The 12,847-nt window shown below is 53.7% G+C and overlaps 1 protein-coding gene across 2 annotated transcripts in view; it reads left to right on the forward strand.

Annotated features, from left to right (window-relative positions):
• The window catches only part of MYH9 (myosin heavy chain 9), a 106,977-nt gene that overhangs the window by 51,803 nt on the left and 42,327 nt on the right, over positions 1-12,847 (forward strand). For both annotated transcript variants that reach the window (XM_050806172.1, XM_050806174.1), the window contains exons 4-5: positions 10,844-10,871; positions 11,663-11,756. In XM_050806172.1, coding sequence (XP_050662129.1) covers positions 10,844-10,871; positions 11,663-11,756 — 122 coding nt within the window. The remainder of the gene's footprint in view (positions 1-10,843; positions 10,872-11,662; positions 11,757-12,847) is intronic.

Here is a 12,847-nt window from a genome sequence, read left to right on the forward strand (position 1 = left end):
CCGTGGAGCCTCAGGGTCTGCAGGCTGTTAAAATCTGCCCCTGTCTTTTGGAGTGAAGTCTTAGTGCATGCCGCCTACCTGGCTTTGGGGGAAACAGGTTTGTTCTCTGCCACTTACATCTTAAAAGGCACAGTCGGAAAGTTCCTTTTCTGCTTTTCCTTTAAACAAGAACTAGACAAAGATTTCCTTCCTGAGCCGACTGTGGCTTGTGACATACTAGCATTTATTCTGCCAAATAGGGCAGTTGGTGGCTCTGTCTGGGGACTTGTGGGAGAGGAGCCCTTTGACCCTTCCTGGGGACCTGCCTCTGCCTTTATCTGCTCAGTGTGCTGGTTTGCCTGTACAGTCCTGATTGATGCCTGTTGTTCCACAGTTATTATTAATAGCACTCTCTTTCACTTTCAGAAGCACCCCAGTTTGGAGGATAAATTATATGTCACTCACTTATTGTCAGACTAAGCCAGGGTTTCTCACACTTGGCACTAGTGATATTTGAGGTTGGATGATTCTCTGTTGGGGGTGGGGGATTTTCCTGATCACTGCAGGATTTTTAGCAGCATCCTGGCCTCTGTTCACTTGATGCCAGCCACACCTTCCCTCTCCAGTTGTGACAACCAAAAATATTCTCAGACATTGCCATCAGATGTTCCGTGGGGGTCAAGATTATTCCCAGTTAAGAACTACTGGACTAAGCACTGCAGATTAGTTTTACTTTGAGTGTCATCTCTGATCGATCAGTAGTGGCTGCCTGGAGCCCTGTGCTGGCAAGGATTTGAGACTCGATGTGGGAATTCTGAGATGGATTAGTGCTGTCTGCCGTGGGCACGGGTGGGGCATGGCAGCATGTAGTGCCTTGGATTAGGCTGTGGAGGTAGGTGACAGAAGGTGCCAGAATGCCAGGAGGTTTTGACATTATCCTGTTACTGGATGCCCTGGCAGTCCAGGTGGAGAGACAAGGCATGTTTATAGACAGAGATTTGTGGCCCTAGCTACAAAACAAGACATTTGCTGCCTACACCTGCGCCAGCACGACCAAGCCAGTGTCAGGTGTCCTGGGAGTTTTGTCAGGTGTGGCGGTGAGGCCTGGGGTGGTCGGATCTTACAGAAAGGCAGTGGTGTGTGTCAGTCAGTAAGTAGTTACAGGGCATCCCAGACGTGCCCAGCATGGCCTCACCCTCCTGCCCCTGGCTTTCCCATGTTGTTAATTCATTGTCATGGCCGTTCCTGGGTCTTCCTGCCTTGGGGATTGGACTGTTCCTCGGAACTCTGTGATGGCACTGAAGCCTTTGAACTGGCCAAGGCCAGGAGAGTGAGAGAGCATAAATGTTGTGTTGCTGGCCCTTGCCAGGCAGGGGTGGGTGGGGCTGTGTCCCAGGGCAGGCACAATGTCTGCTGCAGAGTTCAGGCGGAAACAGCTGTGGTCTGCAAAAGGTCTGCCTCACCTAGGAAATGGCGCTTCTGGATCCTGGGCCAGACCCTCTGGGGTCTCCCCTGTGGGGAAAGATATGTATATCTCTACAGGAGAACTCTCTAGTTGAGGAATTTGACATGAGCCCAGTTATCTCCCCAGTGGGTAGAAAAAGCCCCTTCTGTGTGAATTAGGTAGAATGCCAGGTTTGGTTCACTTTCGGTGACTTTATGGTATTAGTATTTTAATGAGTTCCCAGCATTTTGGGGGAAGCAGATCTGCTTTCATTCTAGGCCTAAACTTGTCTGAGAGCATTTAACCCTTTGCTCTGTGCCAGTCTCCCTCCCACCCAATCTCTGGTTCTTAGTGGAAGCTGCACCAGAAGTGGTTGGTCACCCAGCAGCCGCTCAGTGCCAGTGAGTGTGCACATGCCCCTCGGTGTCTGACCTTTTTCTGTAAACTATGAGGGGTAGAAATTTTGTGTATCTTCACGTCTGAGCATGGCTCTTCGAATTCATACGTAAAGAGGCAGGCACAGATGTGTTAACTGACTTGTCGAAAGCCCACAGAGAGGCAACGCCAGAAAGCAGTCTCCTGATTTCCTGTCCTGGTCCCCGTTACCCTGGGACAGGCCCGCGGGGCATTGGTGCCCCTCATTTTCTCTGGTGGGTCTTGAAGGAATTCTTATCTCCGGCTCAGTGGTTGGGGGGCACTTGGGGAGGAGGGGCCCTCTCTTTCCTTCTCTCCACATTCTCCCTGCCCCGCTAGTTGTGTCTCCTGTGGAACCGTCTGCTTTCCAAGGTCTTTCTGAGGAAAAGTGCCATGTTCGGCAGAGGCTCAGGAAAATGCTTCAAGGGGGCAGAAAAGCTCCGTTTGAATCGACTCACCGGGACAGGCAGCTGAGGAAGGAGCGTCGTGGAAGCCACAGATGGGATGACTCTGCTGAAGCAGGAATGCACCCAGCCGGGAGGCCGCCAGCCCTGCCAGCCGTCAGCACACAAAGGCCTCGCTGTCTGCTGGGGAGGTCGTGAGCAGGCCTTGTGCACCCAAATGGGCCCGTGGAGGCAGCGCGGGCTCTCCAAGATGGGGCGTTCTGTGTCTGTACCCGCTGGTCTTCCTGTGCTGGCTGAACACCTACTGTGTGTGTGCCGGGCACTCTGCAGAGAGTGTACACACAGCAGACTGGGGCCTGCCTGGAGGAGGTGACTGACTTGTGCCCAGAGACAGGCAAATCAGCTTCAAGATGACAGCGAGAGACCAGCACAGAGGAGGGGTGCCCCACTGAGCCTCGAGAGCTGCTGGGGTGGGTACGGGCCTTTGATAGATGACACAGCACTTCTATAGGGCACCAAAACGGGGCTGCTGGGCCTGTCTCAGCCTTAGATTTGGGAAAAGTGCCATGTATTGCCTTTGAGCAAGAGGAAGTGTGTTGTGGAGGAGAGACTGTGGGCTTTGGACTAGACAGAGCAGCAATCTGCCTCTTTCACTTCCTAACTGCAACCTGGCTGGAACAAATCAACTCACTCTGATTGAGCCTTCGTTCTCTTGTCCTCCTCTTGGGCTTCATACCACTCCCTGGCAGGGCCATGGTAAGAAGTAAGACGCCGTGTGTGTGATGCCTGCGATAAGTACCTTTTAGAGCTGGCAGTAGGAGTCTAAACACTTCTCAACTGAACTGCCCCGCCTTCCACGGAGCCTTCAAATCGCTCATTCCTTCCATCCACACTCCTGCTCGCTTAATGAAGGTGATGGCCAAATGCGTCTTGCAGGCAGCCATTTGAATCTCCCCTAAAAGACTCCCCCGAGAGTCCAGGCACAGGAAGTGAGTTGTCACAGCCGCTTCCCCTGCAGCGACCGTGCCACACACTGGAACGCGATAGCATACGCGGTCTCTGGCTTGTCTGGTCTGGTCCACGCAGAGCTGAGCTGGGGCCTGGGGCTGATGTAGCCTCAGCGGAGCTTTAGGAGATGTGCTTGATCCAGAGTTGGTTCTTCTGCAGCCCTGAAATGCTTTTCTGTTCCCTGGGCTGCTGGTGGACCAGAGAGGTGCTGTGGGAGGCAGGCCCTGGGCCGCCACCCAACACCATGGCTGCAGCCGGGAGGCGCTGTCCTCGAGCTGATGTGAGCTGGCTGCTTCGTGCTCCTCCCCCAGGAAGGAAAGCCGGGCCCCAGCATGAGGCTGCTGAACTACCCATGGTCCTGCCTGTCAGTCTCATTTCTAGAACGTCTTCTCTCTAGAAGAGGAATCTGTGGTTAACGGGCCCTTTTCAAGGATTCAGCGTTAGGCTTACTTTTTTTTTTTTTTTTTTTTTTTTTTTTTTTTTTTTTTTTGAGACAGAGTCTGGCTCTGTCACCCAGGCTGGGGTGCAGTGGCCGGATCTCGGCTCACTGCAAGCTCCGCCTCCCGGGTTCACGCCATTCTCCTGCCTCAGCCTCCCGAGTAGCTGGGACTACAGGCGCCCGCCGCCTCGCCCGGCTAGTTTTTTGTATTTTTTAGTAGAGACGGGGTTTCACCGTGTTAGCCAGGATGGTCTCGATCTCCTGACCTCGTGATCCGCCCGTCTCGGCCTCCCAAAGTGCTGGGATTACAGGCGTGAGCCACCGCGCCCGGCCTTTTTTTTTTTTTGTAAATCCAACCAAACAGGCCCACCATGCTTTGCTCTGTGCCCACTGAGCGGGAGATAAGAAGCAAGTGCCCTCTTAGAACCTGAAACTTTGGGTGGCGGTGTTTGGAAGCTTTGCCCAGTGTTTTTGTTTCTGTTCCCCATCCCCTGAAACAAACCAACAACAAAAACTCACATCAAATCCCTCATCACTAAGCCACTTTGTGCTTTTGGCCTCCTGTGATGAGTTCTCTTGCTGCCTGGTGAGTGTCACCTACTAGCCCGTTTTTCCTGTTCTCTCCAGCTCCGGCTCTGAGACTTCGGTTGAACTGTGTCCCAATTTGTCAGGGCTGAACAACAGTGTGTTCAGAGAAAGGCATTGCTTTCCTTTACCTACCTGATTTCTGGAATGACGGTATCAGTTGAGAACCAAAGTAATTCCCTACGTACTAAAGAAAGATAAGTGAGCTGAAAGTCTGCAGGTATAAAAGTTGAGATTCTGCAAATGGCTTCTGTCAAATTTGTTTCGTCTTGACCAAGGCTGTCAGCCCCGTGTGGACCTGGACGATAAATTCTCGAGGACCCAAGCTGTTCTTTTGGCAAACAGACAGAGCTGATGGGGGCTCAGGATGTCATTCCCACCTGGTATCAGGATTCTTCCTGAAGATCTTGTTTCTTCCACATGAGCTGGTCCACAGATACAACAGGGCACAGGTCTAAACTGAAAGGAGAGGAAGTGTGAGCCTTGCTCCAGGAGCAAATCCTGGCCTAACAGTCACCGACACGCCTTTCCTTCCACTGACCGCTCCTCCAAGGCGGCATGTTCACGCGCTGTTACTGTTCACCTCCTACCATTGATGTCCCTGGTGCTCTCAGGCACGTTTGACTCATCCAAGGGAGTTTCACAAAGCCGGTTGCTGTCTTTGCAGGCCTGTTTGTGCCCCAACAGGGAGCCGAGTTGGTCATGAGCAGTGCCTGGCTGTGTCTGCCATGCTCCCTGTGTGTGTCCTGGCTCCTTCCCTCTTATTCCCTGTTGCTCCAGCCCGCTGCAGAACTCAACAGGGGCCCCTCCTGCCTTGTCTTTCCTTTTCCCAAGGGGAATGTTAGGTAGGAGCAAGGCAGAACTGGACTGGGAGTGTCCTGGTGGCATGTGCTGTGGGTGGTCAGCACTCATGTGTGGCTTTTGAATTTCCCTCCAGTCTGACAAACCTGTTGGAGCTGCCTTGGCAACAACCCCAGAAGGAGAAGGTTCCCCCTCCTGGCCCCGCCCACGGGAAGGGCAGAGAAATGCCCAGCAGTGCTGTTTCTGGCAGATTGGCCTGTGTGCTGGGAACTTACCTGTGTTTTCCTAATGCATTTTGGCCAAGAGAAGGCTTGTTTGGGGCCTCGCTTGGTCTCTGACATTAATGAAAGTTAAGAGCAATCCCTCAAGGATTTTTTTTTTTTTTAATTATCCAGGGTGCCTGGAACGGGAGGGCTACCCATTCTCTGCCTCCTGTGACTGGGGACTTGGGTCTCAGCAGGTTCAAACCAAGGTTCCACCTGGGGGAACACAGGGGCTGTGGGCAGAGGCACTGGGCCAGGTCGAACTGGCTTCTGGCGTGGATGCTGCTGAGCAGGCATGTCCCTTGGTCTGGGCCTACCGTGGGGGCCTGGAGGGCACACTTGCCCATGACCGCACTGTGTGCCTGGGAGCCACGGCAGGGGCTCCCTCCTTTGCTGGCGGATTGCTAGGCAGGCAGGCTGCCAGGAAGCTCCACCCCACTCAGCACAGATCTGCAGCCTCTGCTAATATGAAGCATCATTTTGTACTTGCTTTTCTTCACCTCTCTGTTTGCCTCCCAAAGACTTGTAACCCAAGCTTGTGAATTGAGCTGGCTGTGGAGAAGCAGAGCTTCCCGTCATGAGAGTGTCGCGGCCCTTTCTTTGCAGCACTGAGGCAGGCCTGCGGGAGGTGCTGAGTGCTGGGCCCATAGGGTCATTCGATGGAGGGGAGTCCGGGGGTGGGTGAGGCCTCCAGAGGCCTGAGTTCTCAGCCCCATTCGTGCAACTCTGATCAAGTCATTGGGTTTCTGAGGAAAGAAGAATGATGCCCTGATCTTGGGGTCAAGTTGAATTAGGTCCTCTACAAGGCCTTCCCAAGCCCCTAAGTTCCAAGCTTCAGCCCTACAGGTGCTTTGTGCTTTGACCAACTGAGACCCAGATGCTGTCCACATGAGGGTCTTGGGGAGAAGTGACTCTGGGTCTAGGACTCTGCCCAGGACAGCCTGAGACGCCCATCCTGGCCCCACAGGGCAGGGCTCACAGTGCCAACACATATAGCGAGCCACCCCCAGGGGCCACTCTGGAGTTTCCCTGAAAGCAGAAGGTTCCCTGGTGGTGGAAAGTTTTGGTCCCATTTGTCTCAGATTATCCCATCAGTCTCACCCAACGTGGGCATATTGTCCAGCCTAAAACTGCCCTTTTTCCTGTCTTTCTTTCTTGGCCCATACCCATTTCTCAAGAAGCCCAGCGGAGCCGAAGATGGGGTGTCTCCCAGGTGGAACCCAAAAGAGCTGCTCCATGCTGGAACCTTGGGAGGTGTGATCTTGGGAGCGGGGTGATGAGTCAGTCCCAGCAGTGGCTGCTGGTGAAGCAGGCCCCTTCCTCTGTACTTCCTGTCAGGCTGATGTCACCGCTCTGCGAGCCTCGTGGCCTTTTATGGACAAGAGTGAGCTGCAGCTCCTCTCACAGAGGAAGTGAGCCGTAAGCCCCCCGCAGAAGTCTGCACCTGGGATGAAATACCTGTGGTCAGGTTCCCGCTTCCTCCCTCCTGGGCCCAGCGTGCTAAGCTGGCTGGAAACACTTGTCCACAGGTAGATGGCCACATCAGCTCAGGTGCCCTCACTGCATGGGCCTGGCCTCAGGACATTTCAGGTTTAAAGTGAAATCCAGGGAGAAAATGACCTTGTTCCTGAATTTGTAACTTTTATAAAAGACTTACTTGTGGCGGTGCCAAGGAATTGCTCAGTTGGGAGCTCCGAGACAGCAGGCAGGTGAGCACAGCATGTCTGGGCGCCTGCCTCACACCGTGTATGACAGGAACACCATTTCCTTCCATCGTCAGAGCAGTCCCTTCATTCCCAGCGAGGTCAAGGGGCCAGGCACTGCGTGGGGAAGAGCAGAACCCAGGGCCGTAGCACTCTCGGCTGTGGCTTCCTCCTTTGCACAGCTGCTCCAGACACATGGACCAGTGGTTGTCAAACTGTGCTCTGAGGAACACAGTCTCCACCACCCACTGTCCCTTGCTCAGGGATTTGGGAAGATTTTGTCTGAGGAAGGACTGCCACTGCTTTTTGAAAAGTCTGAAAACTACTGCAGAGTGACTCATGACCCAGTCTGTACCCCATCCTAACCAAGAGAGGGGCTGGGGCAGGGGGTTCGGAACAGGCGCCTACCACGGCTAGACTTTCATCTGGCAGGGGCCTCGTGTCCCAGAAGAGGCTTGTCCCTGGCGGCCTCCTCCCGTGTAGAGGAAGGAAGGGCGTTTTCAAATAAGCCTTCAGTCCTAACAGGCCAAATAAGGACTTGAGCCAAAACAAGTGGGTTGGGCTGGACTCTGAATGTGCTCATCCTGTGAGATGACAGTGCGGGGAAGGGTTGATGGGGTGGGCGCCACTGGTGGTCTCCACCAGAATGCACAGGGTGGGGAGGTGGGCTGCAGAGTAAACTGAGTCAGGCCAAGAGCCCACTGGTTACTCAGAATTCTAACCACCCCACTGCCCAGAGGAGATGCCTCTGAGATCAGGAACAAATCCAGAAGAACCGCTGTGTGGAAAGATTGCAAAACAATGACGATAATACCTGCTTTGTACATTATAATACAATACCTTGTAAGGTTATTGGAGGCCACACAAGATAACAGACCAATACCCTTCCTGAGCATTGGAAAGACCTTTCCGGTTGCATGGGCACATGGTACGATTCGTGGTGCATAGGGCAGGTGGATTTGGGATACTAAGCAGTGCGGCAAGAGGTGAAGCAATGGGGAGGCCTCCCGGTCGTTTGCCTTTCAGAAAGCATTTGTCCAAATGAATGTTCCTGGCAGAACAAATCCCGATTTCTTTAAGGGATGGTTAGGCTGTGTTGACAGTGGTAAACTGGCTTCAGGAATTGGAGGGGGAAGGCTGGAGAAGTGGGAGAGCTGGGGATGCTGGGGTGGATGGAGAGGAGACACTGAGTTTGGCACTAGGGTTTCGGGATTTGAAGTGCGTGTGCCTGTGCATACGTCCGTGTGTGTGCATGGCTATGTACATACATGTATGTTCACATTCACCTGTGAATACATGTGCCTTGGGTGCCTGTGTTTGCACTTGTGCTTGTGGATATGCGTCTGTGAATGCGTGTGCAGCTGTGTGCCTTGTGTGCGCCCATGTGTGGATCTATGTATATGGCTTTGCACACGTGTGCACGCATGTATTTCTGTGCACACGTACCTCTGTACACCTGCCTCCATATGTGACTGTGTAGGCACAGATGGCTGTGTGTCTGTGTGTGCGTCCGTGTCCTTGTGCGTGCATGTGCCTGTGTGTGCATGCCCTCGAGTGTGCTTGGGGGCTCTGCTTCCTGTTGTTCAGCAGCGGAGCCTCTGACTCCTCCTCACACAATTAGAGGAATTCCAGCCATCCTAGGGACAGCCCTGGGAAAACGGTTCCTCTGGAAGGGTTGGGGAATGTTTCCTTTTATGGTAGCATTGGGCCGTTGCTGCTCACAACTTGCCAGCACTCGCAGGTACATTCTTGCCTGCTAGCAGAGCCGGTGACTAAACATGCCCACAGCTGGGGCAGACCACAGGGAGATGCAGTGGGGGAGGGCAAGGGGCTGGGACGACAAAAATGTTTGTTCCAAACCCTTATCGGTTGCCACACTGTTGTTCGGGGCCAGCAATGAAATTGCTCTGTCTTCCCCAGGCTGTCGTTCCTGCCGCCTCCCTCCCTTCTGTCTTCCCGTCTGTCTTGTCAAGGATGCAGGTCTCTAATCTCTGTCCTTGCTGTGCAGGCTTGAAGGACTCTGTGTTTTTTGAGACAGGCGAGGGGGAGTAAGGCCCCCCTCGAGCTTGCCTCCTGAGCAGTTTCCACATCAGAGAGCAGAGTGTGGGGTGTGTTTGTGAATGGGAGTGACCCAGCCCCTCTGCGCCCCCACCCTGTTGATGCTTAGGGGGCTGGGAGGAAGCTGCCGCCCAGGGGTAGCTGCCTTTGGTGTTGGGTGTGAAGTTTGTTTTTTCTTCTTTCTGTCTGGGCTTCCTTTGCCCTCCTGAATGACCAGTGGGCAGAAGAAGAGATTGGAGGCAGTGCCCAGCCCCACCAGCTGCTGAGGTCAGACACGCTAGAAAGCTCACCTCGGAAGAGGCAGGCAGCCTAGCGGGTCGGTGTCGGCTGGTGTTGAACGGTTAAATGTGTCTCCTGAGGCCATGCGTGTGGAAAGCCATGAGTCATTCTCCCAGTGCCTGGTCATGCAGGGCCCTGACCAGGCGGTGCGAGCCACTCAGTGTGTCCTTCACACGTCACTGAATCCGTGTTTCCACTCAGTGCCGACACTGTACCAACAGCCACGGATGCTCCCGCTGCCCTGACAACACCACTGCCACCCATCGTGGCGACGTCGCCATGGGGAAGTCAGTATAGACAGCAACCATTTGTGGAGCTTACTCTCTTTACAGGGACTGCGGCAGGTCCTTTTTATGTGTTATTTCTATTTTTCCAACTAATCCTGCAAGGGAGTTAGTAGCAGATCTACTTTGTGGATGTAGAAACTGAGACTCAGAATTAAATACCTTACTGCAGCTCAAATATTTGTAAGCAGCCTGATGCTGGATTCAGGCCAATTTGACTTCAAGGACGGTGAGGCCATTAGATGGGGTGGGATAAAACGGAAAGAAATGAGTTTGTATCTTCAGCTGTTGCTTAAGATTGAATACGCAGTACTGAACAGCCAGGATGCCTTAGTGCTGCTGGCAAACTTAGCTTTCAGAGTGTGGGCATTACTGCCCCTCCTGTACCGGGGGAGGGTGGGTATTTATAACCTTCCTGCTGAGCAGTTCATAGAGCTGTTGATAGTTGCTGAAAGTTCCTGACACCCGGCTAGAGAACAGGTTGTCACAGAAACCCATCAGAAGCTGTCATTCTTTACAAGCTACCTCTAAAGTGACATCATTGCACGCCTTCCACTTGCCAGACGCCATGCTGGTACGTTCACATGTCTTGTGGACACAAGTACTGTTATCCCACGCTGCGGAGGAGGGAGCTGGGGCTCCGAGAAGCCTGCGCACCTGTCCCGGGTCTCAGGCTGTGAGGCGGCATCTTATCCCAGGGCTGTCCCGTTGCAAAGCCAGGCCTCATCACCCCTCCTCCTCCAGCCTCTTCAACGGTGCTCCTTCCTTCCATGGGGGTGGTATTTAGAGCACCTGCAGTGGGCTTATTTCTAACAATCTCAGCCCCCAATTATAAACACACAGGGCAGGTCCCACTCAGCTCCCAGGAAAGTGGACTCCCGGAGAGCTTTCCACACACTCGTTCCTCTAAGGTGGGAGACGCAGAACTATTTCTGGTTTTCTGGTGGGGGCTGGACAGTGTGGGTGGGCAGTCTGAGCTCCTGGGTGGCAGGAGCAGCTGCCCAATGGCACTCTACCCCGCAAATGCTCCTCCCAGCCAGGTGTGAGGGCGGGCTGCGAGATCCCCACAAAGACAGCATCTGTGGCACTGTACTCCGTCTGGGAAATGGGCAGCTCTTCGGGAGCAAGCGGGGGAGGCTTTTGTATCTGGTGGGAGTTAATCTGATGTCTCCTTTGTTTCAGACCGAGAAGATCAATCCATCCTGTGCACGTAAGTATTTCTCCGTCTGGGTAGTGGTTCGTTTCACCCCAATCTGTTCTCATTCTTGAGGACTCCTACCGAAACCACAGCTGGGGGTGGTGGAGCCCCCGATTCCCAAGTCAAGGCCCCCTCCTCCGCTTCTCCATGGGACAGGACTTCAGTTTTTATGTTTGCTACTCAGCGATCCCACCGCATGGATGAGTTCAGTCTGAATCATCCTTCCTCCAGGAGCCAGTGGGAAGGAAGGTGGCGCTTATGGCAGAAAGGAAAAGCAAGATTTCCCCCCAATCCGGCTGGGAACCAGCTCCTCTGTAATTTCTGGGTGGAAGGCATTCCTTCTTGCTCTGGATGGTGGCTTTTCTTTACCTGGATTGAAGTAGACACTGGGGCCTCTCACCTTTTAACTTAACAAGGAGATCCATAAACCCCATTGCCGAGAGAGTTAATGGCACAGAACGTTCCTTCAAGTGACGTTTCAAAGGAACATGTACAAGTGCCTTTGACCCCTAAGTCCACAGCTGCCTAAAACTGATTTTTAAAACACTTGGATGTGAAGGCTGCCAAGTGACCAGGGCAGGCAGTGGATTTCAGTTTACTTCTATCCAGCCCCTGGAGAGCCATGGGAAGTGGACTGCATGAGGATTCCAGAGCGTTTATGTGGCAATTCCTTTTTCTGCCACACGTTGGGTCCTTCATGGGCACCTGACAGAATGTGAGGCAGTGGAGTGTGCAGTGGGAAGGGACAGAGGTCAAGGACTTGGCCATGCCTAAGCCTGAGACTTCCTTGCCTCTCTTGGTAGGGGTGAATCTGGAGCTGGCAAGACAGAGAACACCAAGAAGGTCATCCAGTATCTGGCGTACGTGGCGTCCTCGCACAAGAGCAAGAAGGACCAGGTGAGCGCTGTGGTCCTCGTCCCCGCGGCCACTTGCTGGGCCTTGGTGGGATGATGGAGGAAGAGCACTTAGTGGTCGTGGCTTCAGCTTTACATGAGGATGCTTTGGGGAATGAAGCAGAGGCTGGGCCCATTTCCATTGAGGCGATGGCATGGCCTGTCCTGGGAGTGGTCCGGCGATAGCAAGCCCATTCTGTCCTTGGCCTCCTAGCCTTCTGAGTTGCTGTGGAAACTGGTGAGGTCCTGGAGTTTGCGTAGCAGCCCTCTTGGCGTTTGCAGCTCATTGCTGTGTGTCCCCCCGCTTCTGAGGCTGGAAGGCAGATTCCAAGACTTGGTCCTCAAGTTGATGGAGGCTGTGTTTGAATCCATTTCTTTCCCCTGATGTTGAAATGCCTCTGGGTGGGCCGGGCGCGGTGGCTCACACCTGTAATCCCAGCACTTTGGGAGGCCGAGGTGGGCGGATCACAAGGTCAGGAGATCGAGACCATCCTGGCCAACATGTTGAAACCCCGTCTCTACTAAAAATACAAAAAATTAGCCGGGCGTGGTGGCAGGCGCCTGTAGTCCCAGCTACTCGGGAGGCTGAGGCAGGAGAATGGCGTGAACCCCGGAGGCGGAGCTTGCAGCGAGCCCAGATCACGCCATTGCACTCCAGCCTGGGTGACAGAGTGAGACCCCGTCTCAAAAAAAAAAAAAAAAAAAATGCCTCTGGGCAGACAGCCACCCAACCCCACCACCCCCGCGAAGAGAGAAAGGGCAATTGGAAAGTCATCTCACCTCCATTTTTTTCCTCTCCCTTTTGATGGATTATGGTTGAACCAGCAGCGTCCTCGCTAGGTGAGCTGCACGTTTTACTGCACGTTCTGCACTGGGAATGCGTGTTCTGCCCATCGTGTGCCCTTGAATTCTGTATTTTGTTCTAAGCAGCTTTTCACCCCACACTTGTCACTTTCTGCAGCTAGAGCTCTTCTTTTAGGCTCAGCTCACTGACTGTCTTGGGAGGAGGGGCTGGGTGTGGCACACAGTGACCTCCTGTGCACTCTGAAGTGACAGTCCCTGCAGAATGGAGATGGGCCTCACACCTAGTTGTTC

Source organism: Macaca thibetana, chromosome 10 (genome assembly GCF_024542745.1).
Source record: "Macaca thibetana thibetana isolate TM-01 chromosome 10, ASM2454274v1, whole genome shotgun sequence".
Taxonomy (NCBI): Eukaryota; Metazoa; Chordata; class Mammalia; order Primates; family Cercopithecidae; genus Macaca; species Macaca thibetana.